At 40.9% G+C, this 19,967-nt stretch overlaps 2 protein-coding genes across 3 annotated transcripts in view; both read left to right on the top strand.

The window, feature by feature from the left end:
• LOC125279947 overlaps positions 1–19,278 on the top strand; it is a 34,455-nt gene extending 15,177 nt beyond the window's left edge. Inside the window, exons 4-5 of one of the 2 annotated variants that reach the window (XM_048210175.1) lie at positions 2,251–2,379; positions 18,588–19,278. In XM_048210175.1, the coding sequence (XP_048066132.1) occupies positions 2,251–2,379; positions 18,588–18,652 (194 nt within the window). In that variant the 3' untranslated portion in view covers positions 18,653–19,278. Of the gene's footprint in view, positions 1–2,250; positions 2,380–2,830; positions 3,035–18,587 lie in introns of those variants that run through there. The other variant, XM_048210176.1, reaches the window with a different exon arrangement.
• Positions 7,568–19,278, top strand: LOC125279942 (macrophage mannose receptor 1-like). The gene is made up of 4 exons (XM_048210169.1): positions 7,568–7,841; positions 9,251–9,652; positions 9,866–10,030; positions 17,771–19,278. Exons 1-4 carry the CDS (start codon positions 7,796–7,798, stop codon positions 18,145–18,147), a joined length of 990 nt encoding a protein of 329 aa, XP_048066126.1. The 5' UTR covers positions 7,568–7,795; the 3' UTR covers positions 18,148–19,278.
• Positions 19,279–19,967: the final 689 nt, after the last annotated feature.

The raw sequence follows: 19,967 nt of genomic DNA on the forward strand, positions 1-19,967 counted from the left end.
TCAGGACCTTCCTGGGGCATCTGCGACAGTGCTTTTGCCTGATAGACCTGCAAAAGGGCCATCGCGTGCAGGGCAGAGGCAGCCTGCCCACAGGCACTGTAAGCTTTCTCAGTCAGACCGGCTGAGAATTCACAGGCCTGGGACGGGAGACGCGGCTCACCACGCCCGCCAGCGGCCGTTGGACACAACTGCATCGCAACAGACCGCTCGACTGGCGGGAGCTTCGCGTACCCCCTGGCTTCCCCGCCGTCCAGGGAGGTGAAGGCGGACGAGGGACCAGGCCCTGTACGAGCCCCATACGGAGCTTGCCAAGACCTGGTCACCTCATCGTGTACTTCCGGGAAGAAAGGCATTGGGGCGGGACGCTGGATTTGACCAGCGCGACCCCCCCCCAAGTACCAATCGTCCAACCGAGATGGGCCGGGACAGGGTGGAGGGTTCCACTCAAGCCCGACGCACAAGGCGGCCCGGGAGAGCACAGCCGTGAGCTCGGGATCCGACTCGGGCCACGCTACCGTCCCGGGCGGCAGCGCGTCCTGATCTTCCTCCCCCGAGGACTCAGGCTCACCTTCCGATGCAGCAGTCGACATCCGATCCGCCGCCGGCACACCAAAGGTAACGGCTGGACAGTCCGTAGAGGGCCCAGCGGAAACCAACGGTGGCACGATGGGTTGCGGTGCTGATGAGGCGGCAGGGGCCCGAGGAGCGTTTCCGCTCGGCGGGGAAGCCCTGACCGTAAGCCTCAGGTCACCCTTCCTATACACCGCCGAACCGTCATTCCGGCCCGGGCCGGAAAAAACGGTCGAACGGGGCACAGGGGAGGGGGCCCCCGCTTCCTGAGACTTCAGGAAGGAGAGTCTCGACCTCAGCACCGCAATAGTCATGTTCCCGCAATGGGAACATGAACCATTCACAAAAGCTGCTTCAGCGTGCTGAATGCCCAAACACGAGATGCAACGATTGTGCCCATCAGCAGGGACCAGGGAACGACCGCACCCATTAACGCACAGACGAAATGACATACTGTCAGGGTTCGTCTGTAAAGCTCTTTTAGAAGGGGAAAACAGTCAACTCGCTCGTGCCGAAGCACACAGGGAGTGACGCGATGTGCCAGGTACACCACTCCCTGGACACACCGAGGAACCGGCCCAAATCGCAACACACACACTTTCACTCTAGGCGTGTGCTGTGAAAACAGCAGTTGAGAGCTATAGCTCGGATCCTCGGGAGCTCGCGACCTCGCTGTAGCACCGTTACACCGGCACACACGGCTTGCTGTGAATCCTCTTCGAGGCAGTTTAGTTCACACAAACAGTCTTCTTAAACAGGACACCACTGAATGGCTCCGAAGCGAAAGACAGAGTGCGATTGCATCTGCTTCCTATTTATATACACCTGTCGGGGGCGGTGCGCATTATGCAAATATCGCACGCCAATTCCATTGGCTTGTTTTAGTTTACACGAAGCTGATAGGGCTCTCTAAGCGATATCCCAATTCGTCGGTCACTACTGACGTACGTCGAACGTGACCGACTGAAAGGGAACAGATATTAGTACTTAATTAGGTTGATAAATTAACATTATATCAGTTAATGAAATACGTTATTTTACCGTAAATTTAACAGATTTAAAATGAAAAATTCACATGTAACTCCGTAAGTATGTTTACGGTTTCATGTCATTTTTACAGTATTGTTCTGGTAACCACAGCTGCCGGTATTTTTCCGTAGAAACAACGGGATTTTTTTTACAGTGTATTGTAAATACACTACAAAATGGATTTTCATCAAAGATAACACAAAAGAACTGTACTAGAATCCTAATTCTTAATTTTCCTTGCATGTTGGATTTTGACACCTCAAATATGTCAATGTAATCTAAACACTTTAAAATATTGTTTTTTGTCCTGTCCTGTAGAGTGTTTAATGACGTTTCCTTGTAATGGTTTAATGGCAGTAATAGAGTGGCATACTAATACAGGCTCATAATTTTTATGTTAGATTTGCTGTAGTATTAATGCATAATTTCGAGCTTATTTATTTATTTATTTCAATTTGAAATTAACAGTCCTAGCCCCATATATGACCACATCAAAAGCATGTCTAATTTACTTTTTGGTTATTAGCATTTCTAAGTTACACACCTACATTATACAGTACAGTCAATCTGGTAAAACATCTTGTGTGTCTCAAAACATGTAAGTATAACTATATTTTTCTGTGCATAAACGTTGCCTGTGTTTGCTTTCAGATTTTGCTGCAGATCATCATGAGGAAGGAGTATCTTTATTCTACATCTGCTTTTCCTCCTTCATTGCTGTTGGTCTCGTCATCATGACTGCAGCAGTGATCGTGACCACCATCAGGAGCAAAGCTAAAGGTGTGTTTCACCAGTTACTCACAGTCAGATCAAAATCTAAAAGTGAATGTAATAAAAATACATACAGAATGTGCTGAGAGTGCACATGCTTCGTAATGCTTTTAATTTAAATTCATTATTTCCTTACAAGAAGCTCAAAGACTAACATGCAGCCGTTGGTTTTCTGAGCTGAAGATGAGCTGATGACTGTAATGGCATAAAATATTATGCCAACAGAGCTCAATATAGTTTCTGCATGCATTTCTATATTAAAATCTCACACACCAGTTGTTGGTGTGAGGAGCATTTCGACATGCAATGCCATTAAAGACAAATCTGGCCTTTATATATGAGGTTTGGTTTGAGGTGAGAATTTTGTAACTGATTCTGTTGAGTTTGTGTTCAGGATTAGATTTGATCTTTATCTTCAGTAGATTAACCCAGTGATCTCTTTGTATTTTTGTTAATCCAGACTCCATCAACCACACCACAGCTGTTACAGACAAGGACTACATGGATGCATAAATAATCAGAAGACTTTCTAAAGAGAGAAGAGCAGACCTGAAGAGGAGAAACATTTACTGTAAAAATCTGCATTTTTCAAGTAACTTTTTGTATTATTATTATTTTTTTAAATCTGGAATATATACTACGGAGCCCCTAAAGGGACCTTTGCAAAAATAAAAGAGTTTTGTGTGTGCACAAGAAACTTTCGCTCTCATTTGTGCATCACTGCCTATGAATAAAGCAAGAGTATGCATGCACATGAACTAATAAAGATCTATTTGCTCAAAATTATGAAGAAAATGCGAGTATGGATGAATTAATAAAGATCTATGCTCAAAATTATGAAGAAAATGTGAGTATGGATGAATTAATAATCTATTTGCTCAAAATTATGAAGAAAATGCAAGTATGGATGAATTAATGATCTATTTGCTCAAAATTATGAAGAAAATGTGAGTATGGATGAATTAATAAAGATCTACTTACTCAACATTATATAGAAAGTGTGAGGATGTGCATGAATTAATAAAGATCTATTTGCTCAAAATTATGCAGAAAATGCAAGTATGGATGAATTAATAAAGATTTATTTGCTCAAAATTATAAAGAAAATTAGAGTATGGATGTGTATGAATTAATAACGATCTTTTTGCTGAAATGTGGCTTTCGTAGGGCAGTTTATATCACAGCCTTATGTCTGCTTTAAAGCATTCTCTGTGACGGCTGGGAAACCGCAACATGAATGGCTGTGTGCATTGTTCTTTTTTGCAAAGTTAAAAAAAAAAGGCTGATACAGTATAAAGTGCTCAAAATGTGGCTTTCGTCAGGGCAGTGCATCATATTTCTTATGTCCATTTTAACGTATTTAACTGTGGCATCCAAGAAATCGAGCTGGGAAATGGGCTCAGTCACAGTGTGCATTGAGAGGATGAAATGCACAAATAATCAGAAGACTTTCTGAAGAGAGAAGAGCAGGCCTAAAGACGGGGGGGAAAAAAGTTTCCTGAGCTGTTTTAACTGAAAGCAACTTACACTGGCATATTTTAAAAGTGTCATTGTTTTGTCTCAAGATACACACCAGTAATGTTTCTTCCAAGGCACGTTTATGAAAGCTTAATGTAAATTCTTAAATGTCGTATTGAAGGCCTAATCCATGGCTTACTCTAAGCCCTGTCTGTGAAACCAGGCCTGTAAGTGACAAAAGTAGTCATGATTACCACCAGTAGAAGACAAAGCTGCATTCAATTAAAGCTCGACCCATGTTCTGTATCTTCTGTTTGTCAGATTCACTCCGAATGATCAGCTTCTGTAAAGTTTGTCATTTCACTTAACGCATCTGTAATGATAAAACACTCATTCCAGAGTTTAGTGACTCGATATACACACAACAGAAGCATAACCTGCAAACAAGCCTGCACTGGCCCTTTACGGGCCCACTTAGGGCTGCCAGCGCTGGGCCCCTGAAAATTTGCTCATTGGCAAAATGTTGGCCCCCTAAGCACTGAGGTAAGTGCTTGCTTTAGTTGGGCTCTTGACCCTTGATTTCAACCTGTAATGTTTCTCTGGCTGTTATACTGTGTGTTTCTAAAGCACATTTGTTATAGCAAAAGTTGTGAAAAGAAAAGTTGATCTGATTATCACCTTAATTAATGAGGTCAAATTAATAATTAGAGTGGAAATCAATAACCACAGCAAGTCAGGACCTCAGTTTACAGTCTAGTGCCCCTATTGCTGCACTCTGAATTTAGGAGCCATACAAGCCTGAGAGTGAGCACCCCCTGCTGGCCTCACTAAAGCATCTTTCAATCACAATCAAGGTTTTTCAAAAAAGGTCTCCAATCCATGGCACGGCCTGGCTCAAACCCACTTAGCTTTGGAGGGGAGCCAGGCTTTGGCCATGGGACGCTACGGCCACACTGCTTTCCACTGCCTTGATATAATGGGTCCAATGGAAAGGGCAGCGCATCCTGAGTGGTTCATGTATTCCTCAGAGTGAGCTACCACCTGTATTACAATACAGTATAGTCACACTATAGCAACGCTCTCCAACACATTCTGTTATTCTAACTACGCTTATTTCTGCCGTTGGTGTAAGCAGCAGTGCATGCTAATAGACAAATATTTTACACCATCTTGCTGATAACATTTCTTTGGTCATTTGGCAGGTCTACAGCCACTGTACTGAAATCACCCTTATCAGAATGTGCATTACCTATTTACCTTAATTAAAGGTTCTCTAAGCGATCCTGAGCGGAGTAACTTCCTGTTGACATTCGAAGTGTTGTCAAATAAAACAGAGGCTAGCTAGACCCTCCCTCCGCCTCCTCCTCCCCTCCCATGCGTGCTTCCTGAAACAGTCATGAACGTGCATTTAAAATCATTCTTATGATTCGTGGCCCAGGCTGCACCAGTTTGATTTTATTGCCGTTTTCGGAGCTTGTGGCAACTACAGAGACCGCGTTTTTTTACAGTGTGTTCAGGGGACAGGCAGCTAGCGGATAGTGAGGAGATGTTTGCTGTATGTGACAAAAAATGTTTTGGCCTAAAAACACGTGATATCGCTTAGAGGACCTTTAATGAGGTCAGATTTAAAATTAAAGTGGCAATAACGACTACAGAAAGTCAGGGCCTCAGTTTAAAGGATGGTTCTTCTTACAGTCTACTGCACTCTGACTTTAGGAGCCATACAAGCCTGAGAGTGAGCACCCCCTGCTGGCCTCACTAAAGCATCTTCCAATAACAATCAAATCTTTTCAAAAAAGGTCTCTTATCCATGTCATGGCCTAGCTCAAGCCTACTTAGCTTCAGGTGGGAGCCAGGCTTTGGCCAGGGGATGCTACGGCCACACTGCTTTCCACTGCCCTGATAAAACAGGTCCAATGGAAAGGGAAATGGAAATAAACAACCGTTTATTGTGAAAGGATGGTATGTAGACAGGAAGCAAAGGAGTTGCCCAAAGCACAAGTGTTCTACATGTCAGCGGGCTGCCCACTAGGCTATTGGAATTAGCAAACCAGAATTAGTTTGATGAATATCAGATTCTCATTGTGTAAGATCTGTTGTGTAACAGAATCTGACGGCAAAAATCCAGCTGTCAGAATCTGTTCCCCCAGCAATATGTGTCAAGAAGGGCATCAAAGAAGTCACTTCTCTCCAAGAAGAACATCAAGGACTGACTGAAATTCTGCCAGACGTACAGGGATTGCACCAGTCTTCTGCTGTCTAAAGTTATTTTTCTGATGAAGCCCCCTTCAGACTGTTTGTGAAAATTGTCTGCAGAAGAAAAAAGATCTCATTTTGGTAATACAACAGTAATGTTTACAAAGTTAAGGTTTGTCATAAGAGCCCCTTCTGCTTTTCACTTCTATATTACAGTGTCATATACTACTTTTTTTTTTGTTAACACAGAGGCAGTGTGTTAAGTGTTAAGACATCATTTACTCACACTGTTGTTGTTCTATATGCCCTTCTTTCTTTTATGGACCCGCTCATGCTCTTCTATATAATGGCAGTGAATAGCAACCAGCATCAAAACAGATGCAAATGTATCAGAATGATCAAATGTGACATTTAGTGGAAAAATAAACCGAAATTGTATTTAACGAAATTCATGACCTCAGCGGTTGGTCTTCTCTGCACGGCTATATGACGTGCGCGTTCATGAGATATTAGCGCTGCAGTCTCTCCTTGCAAAAAACACACAAGTTGTAAGAAGTAAAGATTAACAAAAACTCAGCGTGAAATACAACTCGCGTACCTTCTTCTCTGAGGTGAATATATCCGTTGCATTCGTTGTAACAAGAAGTTCACATTCACATCTGTCAACTGTCATCAGACATGTGTCTCTGATAGGTTTGATTATTTTCAAATGTAAGATCTTCATCAACCAGGTGTGCTTTCTTAGAAATTATTAAGTGATGTAGCATCGTCTGTTTGCATCTCTGCAGACATGAGATAATGCAAGATCTGTGATATTCTCTTAGAGGTGTTAAAACCACAATTGTGTTAAATGTTATTCTGTGTGCCTTATAAGGAACACACTGATCTAATAAGATCTGCAGAGGAACACTTGGGTTGTGTTCCACAAAACTTTTAGACACGCACTCGCCAACTTCCCTAAGCACTTCCCCTTTAGGGAATCCCTGCTGCCATTTTGAAGTTTGTTCCACTTCATGAAGTGGATGAGGGAAGTTTATATGGACAGACCCTCGCTGTCTCTCGATTTTGACAGAGGGAGCGAGTCTACTTTATATGTTCACTTCAGTCAGCTCCATATACCACAATGCAACATGATTGTGACATCACTGCATATCACGTTTAATTTACCCCACCACAAACAACTCATATATATATATTATATGTTTTATATTTAAAACAACCCAAACACACTTAGAAAGATATAGTATGCTGCATTAAACAATTTCGTAAGGGGTTTCAAGTGATCAATTTGCGGATTCAAGTGATCAATTTGCCAATTCAGCCCATTGCAAAGGTTCCGCCAGTAGTGGGCACTCATGCAACGTAAGCAATGACGTACATCCGAGTCAATGAGACTGAGGGAAGTTAGCAAGAGAAGGGCATAAAAAAAACGAACTGGAACTTAGCCTTGGTCTTGAGTACATCCATGAATGTTGCAAGAGATGTACAAATAATTTCAATATATTTCCCAAAATCTTCCTGTTACATAAGCACAGCATATAAAATGTTTAGCTTCAGAAGACACTGTTCTGTTTTCTCTCCTTGCATTCTGCGGATATCTCCTTTTTTGGGTCTTTCTTTCTCTATACTCTGATCTTCACAAAATTCATCTATTATACAAAACTAGATACAATACTTTGGATATTATTAGTTAGATTTATTTTTCTATGTTATTTTTGCTATTACAATTTTTTACAATTTGCTCGTCTGCCTGGACCACACAATATCAAGCATGAACCTGCTTTATATCCTATTACTCATCCTTTGGTCAGCTTTCAGTAAGTAAATCACATTTCTTTGCCTCAGATTGTGTCTATCTACTGTAAGGACAGGAGTCAATAGAATTGTTGTTGTGTTTGCGATTTATCTGATGCATGGTACCTAAATTACTACAGTGACATGTGCATCATCTAATGATGTTAATCTGTACATGTTTCTGTCAGTATTAATTTGAAAAATATTTTAATGTGCAAGAATAGAGGTCAATTTAATTTTTCTATTTTTTTTAAAATGCTGTGTAATACATCTGGCCCTGATGAACTTTTAATGCATGTGCATCATCTAATGACTTTAATCTATATATTTCTTTTTTAGCACTATCCTTGAAATATCCTTGCTCTATAACAGTGTTCAAACTTTTAAAAAAAAAAAGTACTATGAAAAACATTTTGTTAATTGAATTAAAGCTAAGATAAAATACAATAAAATAAAATATAAATGAGAAATTGTATTAAAAGAGCATTAGAAAGATAAATTTATGTTGAAGTACTAAAATTAACAGGGAAAAATGAAAACAGAATAAAACTAAATTTCTAAAAAGTTATACTAAAATTAGAATGGAAACTGAAATCCACTTCAAACTATTAATAAATAGCATATAAATAATACAATAACAATGCTCTTTATACTGTAATGTCAGATATTTGTAAGGTAAAATGAGGTTAAACTTGGACTCTCAGTGATATAAGCTAAGCTAGTGCTCATGAATCACCTTATTTATAATCATAAAACCATCTGAGCTGTTTTTAAAAGAAATGTAAAAGTAATTTTGTGGTTTGGAAATTGGGGGTGCAGTCTGTAGAGTGAATTTGGAGTGAGTGATGGCATTCCTAGTCAAACTGTAAATTCATTTACAGACAATCTGAACAGAAACTGTTACTGTAAACGTTACCGTTATCTGATAACAGATATTTTGAGGTGAGAAAGTTGCATGTACTAATTTAATGTAAACACTGTCTAATGATGATGTCTATCCAGAGATATTTAGCTACAGTTGATGAGCACATATATTGAGTGAAAACATTATCAGATGCACACAGATACAAATTCACAGGGGAATCCAGAAATACGTGCAAAAGATTCACACGTACACTGGAATAAAGTTTTTTTTTGCTTGCTATACAATCCACAAATACACAAAGGTCATGAAAGATGTGTAATTTAATGCACAAATAAACGCCGGGCCATTTGTATTGAGATTGTATTGAGATCAGTCTTAAATCTCAAGAAATCAAATTGCAAAAGGGTTAAGAAAGTCTTTTGCACCACAGACCATGTTCCCTTTTTTACATTATGAAGCAACGTACTCAGGGAACCACGTTACATCTAATTAGCAACCAGGACATTTTTCTCAGTTTGAACTCATGTTGCCTGTTACAGTGTCTGATATCATTTTTCATGTATTCAGATAGTTCCAGCTCCTTCCTTATCTACAATGAGGAACACAACAAATGTGTCTATGCCGTGAGTGCTAACGTAGTGCTGACTGCTCCATGCGATGCAACTTTCAAAGCTCAGCATTTCCAATGGATTTCCTCTTCACGAATCATTAGCCTCGCTTTTAGTCTCTGTTTAGGGTCCGAGAGGAATGAACACTGGGTCAGAGTTGTCCTTCTGCCCTGCAATGAATCTAACCCTGAACAAACCTGGGAATGTAAAGATGAGACCTTGTTTGGATTGAAGGGAGAGCCACTGTACCTGAACTATGGAGGTTATGAGCCAAATATGATGTTGCATACAGATACAGATTCTTGGAGTCGCTGGATGATTTATGGGACTGATGAAAATTTGTGTTCTCGTGGATATCGAGGTACGACCAAAAGTCCACCTAACCCTTCAAACCTTTATAATAATGGCTGCCAAAATCAATATGCCTACTATGAATTTCCCTGTATGACATTAGCATTTGTTTAACTAGGTGAAAGACTTCTGTCTCCTTAGTCATTTAAGTTTTTCACATCAAATCCTTAAACTATTCTACATTAAACTTAAACCCCTAATTTCATTTCTTTATGTTCTGCAGAGATGGCTATTGATCCAAATGGGAAACCATGCCATTTCCCTTTTCACTTTGATGGCCACTGGTTCTCTGATTGCACTGTGTATGGCAGAGGTGATGGTCTGCTGTGGTGTGCCACAGTCAAAAATTACAACGCTGATCAACAGTTTGGCTTCTGCCACCCAAGAAGTAAGACAGCACAACTATTCACTACAGAAACATCACTGTTTATTACTTAATAAGCACAATATGCACTTTGTATAGCAGTGGTTTTCAACCTCAAGATGACAAAATTTCAAATAAGATAAAACAAGCATTCATAATATTTATTTTAATAAAGTTAGCTGAAAACAATGTGGTGGATATTTTGTGGTGCTATATGGCTAAAATCTGTTTTGAATGTTGCCAGCCACAGAACAACGGCACAGGTGTGCTCACCACAGACCAGCTATAGCTGGAGAGAGTAGAGAGAGAGTGATAGAGCCGGTATAAGTTGGGAATTTTTAGGAGGCCATGATTAATGGAGGGTATTTTGTTCCCTCATATCTGATTTGTGCCCTTTCAATTTGTCCACCCCTAAAATGTGAACGATTTAATGCGTACAATCACACCGGTGTGATCAACTGCTAAATTCAAATGTACTTTGAGCGTAATGTGCAATAAACCAATCAGAGTGTGATCTCCCATTCCCTTTAAAAGCCAGTTGCGCTTACACCATAGCGGATTGCAATTTACATGGTGGAATTTGCAAGCAGAAAGACTGAATTCTTCTCCAGAGAGGAATTATTTTATTATTTATTGTGTGTAACAAGCAGAGTATATTGTAGGCGTATATTACTAACGCGCCCTTTAAATAACAAAAAAATTAAATAAAAATACTGCGCCATTGACTTTAGACCAGGTTTTTGTTGGTCAATGGCGCAGTATTTTTCAGTTGCCTCAAAATAGCAACACGCCAACAATACGGCTAACAAGTAACAACGCACCTCAGACCAGCACGCCCATGGGCGAACAGATGGGCGTGAGTGCATTTGCTATTTAAACAACGTGGCGCTGGATGTGAAATGATAACTGCGACTGGCTGAAACTAGCAAAAAACACTTGTGTCGCACCTAGCGTCGCACTGCACCAGGTCAATGATAGGGCCCACAGTGTGTAAGTGCATAGTGTATAGCGCGTCAATTGGGACAACTTTTGTCACTACACCAATTTGTATTGTTTATTGGAATAAACTGGAGGAAGTTTTATTATGGAAGGCCATCTGGAAATGACCAGGCAAATATTTATCAATAGGGTGTAGCATATGCACACGTATCAGGATAATCAATAAACTTTGGAGTTTTCAGAACGCTTTTAACCTGATGAACTGTGTTTATAAATCACTAAATCGGCCCCGACCGGCTGTGACTTTCGGCAGGTTTGTGGACCCGTGAGGATAAACAGAAAACTCCAACTTCCTCACTTTGGTGACTTCAAAAGGAGCACCCCCCCCCCCCCAGAGACTGACCAGATCCACATTCCAACACACACAGGCACACACAAAAACACACACACAGACACATACAGAAACACACATACATTTTTGACTGTATATGTAAAATACAACTATGCTGAAATATATCCATCATGTATTTCGAGCGTATGCATGCTTTCTAGTGTTTAAATGAGTGTATTTGTGCTAGTGTTAGTTGTAATAAGGGAATTTTGTCTGGAAACCATAACTTCTTGCATATGCCTTTCTGATCTATTGAGTTTGATCTCGTTTTAAAGCTCCGGACTCGAGCTATTCACTGAGAGATGTCACATAGCTGACAAATGCATTTTTCTATGTGTTTAATGATATTGTGAAGAAAGCACTCCATCTCGAAATCCGATCTGATAGTCGTAAAGTATGCAAATTCATCTAGGAGACCAAACAAAGAAAGAGCTTGCCCGCCAACTTTGCATCAATGTCATTGGCCATTCCACCTCAAGGAGGTGTGTTGGCCTATCTGTCATAAAAAGGAACACCAGGATTCTCCTGTGTGTGCTCCCGACGGCCCTGAATCATTCACGTGGGGTTCTCCCGATTGTCTCACGAGCACCTCGTGCCCGTTTCTCCCGGACGTCTCCGGTGACCACGCGCTGCCATCGCGCTCAGCTTCGGGACCGCCATCTTCCAGCGAAACTCACTCTCAAGTCCTCAGTTCAAACCTTCCCGCGGAACGGAAGAAGCCAACGAACTGCACCAGCGCTAAACTGAAATTCGACACGCACAACCAATGCAAGTATACTGCCGTTTCTCAATCTTAGAAGATGAAACTGATTTCTGCGCTGGCCTCAAGGACTGTTTTGTAAGTTTGCTACTTGCCTTCTCTCTTTCCTTCTCTACTTCCACTCTTGTACATATGTGTGTATATTCTTGTATATATATTTAGACGTATAACCTCTGTATTCGTAGTTTGCATATATTAAAACGTTATTCACGCTCGATTGTTCTGTTTGTTCTTTCAACTGAAGACCAAGTCACTTTAACGTTTCGATCCTATATCCTTGCTCTATGTTTGGATGCTAGAATAGGAAGTCTTTCCTCGTGGCCAGAGGAAAGAAAAATCTTCCTTTTTATAACATTCTGAGGAGCTGCAGTTTGCTGGACAAACTAACAGTTTCTCTAAATAATTAGTAAACCAGAACTAAGCATATATGTAATTGATTATAATTCGTTGTAATTAATTCACAATATATGTTTAATTCCCTGTTGGGTCGATATATGAATCATAATTTATTCATGAGGCTTTATGAATTATTATATTCATATTTCATCCATAAATTGATTAATAACTGTAGTAAATCGCTACAGGGGCTGGCTGCAGACTTAAGGGACGAGTGGAGCTTCACTCAAAGGCGGAAATACGTCACCTCCACTAGTGAAGCTAGCTACAGCTATGGCCACTGCATGCGCACATCCATATTGCGTCATTTAATTACTGTATTTGCATTATTGTAAGGGTAGGTTTAGGGTTGGGGTAGGTGTAGACGTTAGTAAAACACAATCTGATAAGTAGTAATTTTATTTTATTAATTGTTATTTTATTGTGAGATTTTGCCTCACTGTTTTATTTTAACACAAGCCATCAAAACATAGATTATGCCTATGCTAGCCGTCATGCAACATCAGCTAACACTGGTGAGACATCAATATTGCTCATCAGAAAAATATAAATCCATGCGTTTTTCTTGCATTGCATGTTACGACAGCCTCAGTCTGCCAGTGTAGCAATGCTGCGGTAAAATTATTCAAGTGGAGGTGACGTATTTCCTGTTCGAGAGTGGAGCTCCACTCGCCATGGTCTGCAGCCAGACCCTTCTCATATTTATTGGTAAATCAAGTTAAGGACACTTAAAGACTTTAGTTTAGGGTCCAATTCTCACTATTAACTAGTTGCTTATTAACATCCATATAAGGATATTGACTGTTTATTACTTCTAAAGCATATATTAATGCCTTATTCTGCATGACCATATTCTACATCCCTTAATCCTAAAATTAACAACTACCATAATAACTATTAATAAGCAGTAATTGGTAGTTAATTGTAGTTAACAGTGAGAATTGGACCCTAAACTAAAGTATGACTGAAATAACTTTTGTTACCTTTTCAGCTTCCGTACACCGAACCGTAGTTGGGAGCGAGCTGTTTCAATACAATAACTTGGCTCGTGGCAGGTAACTTGCATCTAGTGGTCCGGGCTAACAGAGCCGAAGCACAAAACAGTCAAACGTTGGTTGATTTGAACAATGAACTCGGGCTTTATTCCTCAATGGAAACGTTACACATCCGTGGGCATAAGTGCACTTTTATGTTAGTAATACACTGGAGCATTTTTCTGCGTCCCCACTTTCACCGTAAAAACTCCTAGACTGCCCTCCCCCCCCTATACATTGTTTTTACACCTTTTTCATACCCAACCTGACCCACTACGTCACACACAACATATTTCCCAATCTGCCACCGGGGGGGGCAGAGATGGCAACACTACCCCCACTCTGGAGAATGATTAAACCTTTAACATATCTCCAGCATCATTACCCTGTACACAGGAAAATATTAATCAGATAGAGGTCATTATACAAACATCCCAAACCATAACCCATTTTCCCACGGTCTATGAAGGGACCCCCTATAGAGGAAAGTTAGGTTGAAAAGGCACTATCCATAAACCGTCCATTAGGTATATTCCGTTGTTTGTACATGTAGCAAAACATTATAAATAGGACACTATACATTCCCTAAGGAAAAATGTGACTATTACTTTTACCACTCAACTCTGCGTTAGGGTAAAATTACTACAGGTTGCAGGACTTTAAGTGCAAAACTAGGCAAAATATTCTGTTGAGCAAATTAGAATTTTTTTTTTCTTTCAGGAATGTTTACTAAAGTGAATAGCATTAAACACACCCAGGATGCTATAACAAAACTATGCAGCCCATTATTATCCAAATTACCGATTGTTGATAGTAACAATTATATTAAACCCATACCAACTTCACATTTTAACCTCAACATAATCAAGTTACTTTCGTAATGATACAACACTGGAACTCTTTTTGTTTTTGACAATACTGGAACTCTTTTTTTTTTTTTTTTTTCACTGAGGAGGGCAGCGATCCACCTACACCCAACCTCAGGCAGATATGCTCAGTCATCAATCCATTCTCCAAACCTATCAGGAGCTCTGCGGACCCTCCCAGGTCGACGTTTGGGAGTGGAGTTTGAAAGGGGACGAGCACATGGTTCCCTGGCTTCGTCCAGCGGAAAAGGAAGGTGGCTAGGGAACCGGTTGCTGCTCGATGAAGCCGGCAACAATGGTGGTAAAGAGAAAAGACCTGGAAGAGACCCCACCACAGGGTCCTCTGTCTCCGGGGATGTACCCCAAAGGTCAAGGGGGCCGATATTGATTTCTGACGAGCTGGGGTCTGACATAGGGGATGGCACCTCCACTGGTGCCCACGTTTCAGCCTCTTGAAATACCCAGTCATTGTCTAGTGCCGTCCTGGAATGGTAGGCTTTGAGTTTGTCGTGGTGAACGACTTTCATCTTCGTCCGCGGGCCCCTTTTAATTCGGTAAACTAAATCGTCCAGTACACCCACGACAAAGTACGGACCCTCGTAGGAGGGCAGGAACTTCCGCACTTTATTCTTTACTCTCTTTGTGCCCTTGACCAAGAACCATACTGCATCACCAACTTTGTGTTGGACGCTGCAAATATTTTTGTCATACTGACGTTTGGCACGCTCAACAGATTTTCCCAGCGCCTCCCGGGCCAACTGGTGAGATAGCTCGAGCCGTTCCCTGAGCTGCACAACATAGGATGGAGGAGTAGTGGTGTTATCGGAGTCAGGTGGCAACCCAGCAACAAGATCCACTGGCTCTGTAATTTCTCGTCCGAACAGCATCATATTAGGAGTCAGGCCCGTGGAGTTGTGTTTGGTTGCACGGTAAGCCATGAACGCATATGGGGTCATAATGTCCCAGTCCCAATGGCATCGCTCCGCAGTGGTGGCTATGATTTTCTGCAGGGTGGCATTGAAGCGCTCTACTTGGCCGTCAGACTGCGGGCGAAACGGTGTGGTCCGTGTCTTATTGATTCCCAGTAGGCCACACATTTCCTGGAACACAGATGACTCAAAATTGGTACCTTGGTCGCTGTGTAAGCACTGTGGAGCTCCGTACCTGCACACCCACTCGGAAACAATCTTTTCAGCCACTGTTGTTGCTTGTTCGTTGGGATATGCCTCAACCCATTTGCTGAAATAGTCCTGTACCACTATTATGTAGCGGTTACGCCTTTCGGTTTCATTTAATGGGCCCATTAAATCAACTGCAATCCGTTCGAAGGGGTTACCAACTCGCACTGTGCCCATGGCGGCTTGGGGTGTTTTCTTGGGGCGAGCTTTTGCAGCACAGCTGGTGCAGGTGCGGCACCACAGAGTGATGTCATCTCTCATATTGTACCAATAGTACCGTGCGAGGGTCTTCTCTCCTCCAAAGTGGCCACCGACTGGTCCATCATGCAAGTGTTCTGTCACTGAGGTGCGGTACTCCTGTAGCAGCAGGATCTGTGGATAGAACACTCTTCCATCCGTGCAGTAGAATTTCCTTAGCAGAACTCCATCTTTCTGATAGAGCCTTTTCCACTGCGACCAGTAGGCTTTGGTGGCAGGGCTATAGGATGCAATGTCAACCCAGGGTGGCCTGCCCCTCCCTTCGTCCATCCACTTCTTCACTGGTGCTATATCTGGGTCAGTTTCTTGGGCACTGATTAACTGCTTCTTGGGTCCAACCACCGAACAGGTTGGTTTCGGCTGGCTCACTCACCCGGTAGACACCTGGACGGAACGAAGGATCAGCTAGGTTGTCACTGAAAGTGTCCACTACCCCCACTGGAAGTTGCTTAGGCTTGACTGCGGGGCTACTTTCGGGCAACTTTCACAGCTACCTTCTGGCACCACTACCCCCACTGGAGGTTGCTCCGGAGGAGCTCCCCCGGTATCCTCTGCAGCTGGACTCCCGGCCATGTTGCACTGGACCCCTTTATGCTGAAACTGGTTACTGAGGCTAGGCTCTGGCACTGTGCATGGGCACGACGTCCCGCAGGGTCTTCTGGAGAGCGCATCCGCATTTTGGTGGTGTTTCCCTGGCCGATGGATCACCTGGAAGTCGTAATCTGCCAGTTTTTCCAGCCAGCGAGCGAGCTGGCCCTCAGGCTCCCTCATCCGAGTCAGCCAGCACAGGCTGCTGTGGTCAGTCCGTATGATGAATGATCTCCCCAGCAGGTACTGCCGGAAATGAGAGGTGAACTCGACAGCTGCCAGAAGTTCTCGTCTGGTGGTGCAATAGTTTTTCTCAGCGGCCGACAGTCTCCTACTCCCATAGGCGAGTACTCTCTCCTCACCATCTTGCACTTGGGAAAGGACTGCTCCAATTCCACAGTCACTGGCGTCCGTGTCGAGGAGCAACTTGCCGCTGTCGAGGGGATAGCCCAGCACAGGTGCCGTCGTCAGCCGGCTTTTCAGTTGTTCAAAAGCTTCCTGGCATTCGCCTGTCCAGTTAAAGCGCGCATACTTTTTGGTGAAAAACTTTTTACTGTTCTTTCTATAATACGCTGGCTGAAACTTTGTTTAACTTATTTTTGCATTGATCTCATGTAAGGAAATTCTGGAAAGAGTTGAGTAGATTTGTAATTGATAACACTGACCCCACTTTTTTGTGTTTAGAAAACGTTTTATTTGGTTTCACTAATATCCCCTCACATAAAAGGAAAGAATACTATATTATAAATTAAATCTTTGATAAATTTCATATACACAAATGTAAGTACAGTAAAATCCAACCTTTCTTTTTTGTTCTTGAAAAAGAATATATATAAAGACAATAAGAAAGCAATTAGAACTGTTTCTATATGTGTGTCCTTTAATATATTTACAAAATGATTAGCCTACACCACTGGCTATATGTTTTTCTGTTTATGTGTATTATTGCAGTTCTGACTGTACATGGACTTTGTTTGTTTGAAGTTTAATAGAAAATATCCTCTCCCATGGCCTCATGGGATAGTAAAGTGTCCGTCTTATGCGCACTTCAGTATCTTACCGAAAGTAAAGGTCATCTGGGTACTTTCTGCCTACTTTTTACATGAATTCAGACATACTACTTTTGTCACATTCTGTTTTTTGCTTACTATATAGTAGGAAAGTATGTGATTTTGGATGCAGCCTGTCTGTTTTACACTTTGTATTTTTCACCAAACTATATTATAGGTGTATCATCAGATTTGAGATTAACTGTGGTGCAAATGTGTGTGAACCGTGGGTGGAGAACGGTGCTGTTTGCTTTTTTACAGAGAACCAGAATCCTTCTTTATGTTGTTTCTATGTTTTATTTCAGATGCCCCAGTGCCCAGCATCACAGTGTTCAGGCAGATGCAGGACAAAGAGCATGTGATGGTGATGTGTTCATTTGGCAGGAGGTTCATTGAGAGCTCTTTCCAGCTGTCAGTGAAGGGTGAACACAACTACACACTGAAGAACCCACTGTGTTATTCAAATGAAAAGTGTGTGTTTGATGTGAAAGTGAGCTCATCTGTTTCCTTCACCTGTGTGCACGAGCTGAATTCACTGGTGAGCCATCGCAGTGAGACCTACACGGATGATTATGAGGAAGGAGTATCTTCAATCTACATCTGCCTTTTCTCCTTCATTGCTGTTGGTCTCGTCATCATGACTGTGGCACTGATCGTGACCACCATCAGGAGCAATGCTTAAGGTTTCAGGAGTTACTCAGATTAAAATCAAGAAATTAAAATAATGAAAATGCATACACAATGTGCTGAGAACATCTCAACATGTTTTGTTATGCATTTCATTTAATTATTTCCTTACAAGTAACTCAAAAAAAAAAAAAAAAAAAAAGACTAACATGTAGCTGTTGATTTTCTGAGCTGATAGCTTATAACTGTAATGGCATTACATGCTCAATATAGTTTCTGCATGCATTTCTATATTAAAATCTCACACCAGTTGTTGGTGTGAGGTGCATTTTGACATGCAATGCTATTAAAGACAAATTTGGCATTGTATGATATGAGATTTGGTTTTAGGCTAAGAGTGTCCTGACTGTGTTTCTGATGAATTTGAGTTCAGGATTAGATTTGATCTTTATATTCAGTAGTTTTTCAGCACACAGACTAACCCAGTGAACTCAGACTCCATCAACTCCACCACAATTGTTACCAACGATGAGTATTATTTGCACGATATGAACAAATAATCAGAAGACTTTCTGAAGAGGGAAGAGCAGACCTGAAGAGGAAAAGCAAACTTTTACTAAAACATATGTGAACTATTCAATTAACCATTCAAATATAGTCATCTTGCCATGCAGTTTTGGGATGTTTTAACCTTCTGACTTCAGTCTGTAATTCACACAGCATGATGTGTGAGGGCTCACACACTTCTGAAACAATGTTTTAAAAAGTGTTTTTTCTTCTACCGAACACAAAAGAAGATTTTTTTAAGAATATGGGCAACCAACCAAATTATTTTAATGGGGAAAAAATACTATGGAAGTCAATGAAGCCCATCAACTGTTTGGTTATCAACATATTCAAAATATCTTCTTTTGTGTTCAGCAAAAGAAAGAAATTCATACAGGTTTGGGACAACTTGAGGGTGAGTAAATGATGACAGAATTTTCCTTTTTGGGTGAACTATCCCTTTAAAGTTTACAGCCCTAATTATATTACATGATTACTTTTTTTAAAAAAAATTAAACAATGTGAATAATTGGTTGAGATTTTCATATTTTACATGATGCAATTTTAGAACTGTGTATCGCACCAACTTTATTCATTTGTGTGTTTAGATAAAAATAAAATTAATTCATAAAAAAATAAATGTCACTTATTGCTGTCTGTATATTGTCTGAAGAACAAATATATTTGTCCCAATTACTCATAATTTTATATAAAATTAGAACTGGGGTGTAATATATATATATATATATATATATATATATATATATATATATATATATATATATATATATATACACATCCCAGTTCTGATTTTAAACTGTCCAGGTAGATTTCTAACTGGCTGTGGCTTAATACTGCCACATAAGATAGATATAGATTTATATATATTTCTGTTCTAGATAATGTCAGAATATTCTAAAAGAGAATGTGTCAATCAAGATGTGTCAATCTGGAAGTACAGAAAAAAAGTCTTACAGAAATAGAAATCTTTCTAATGTGACCACATCATACCACAACAGTTACTCCAAACCCAAACTATATGTGTACATAAAGAACAAATGAGTGTTTAAGTGTGGCATAGTTAACCAATGCAGTGCCAATGATGAAACAATGATAATGGTCACTTCCAGAGCTCAGCTTTCCGAAGAGAAGCAATAAGCCTTCTGATTACCTTCTTCTCATTCTGCGTAGCAGTACATTTAGTTGAAATGTGACCATCCTCCCCGCAACGATAACAGAAGAAATCATCCTCCTGTTGGGAAAGAGGTTTCTTACTGCCACTATCACTGACTTTTACTTTCACAGCAGAGGCAGAAGCCAATGTCTTCA

This window comes from Megalobrama amblycephala, linkage group LG12 (assembly GCF_018812025.1).
Source record: "Megalobrama amblycephala isolate DHTTF-2021 linkage group LG12, ASM1881202v1, whole genome shotgun sequence".
In the NCBI taxonomy this organism is placed as follows: domain Eukaryota; kingdom Metazoa; phylum Chordata; class Actinopteri; order Cypriniformes; family Xenocyprididae; genus Megalobrama; species Megalobrama amblycephala.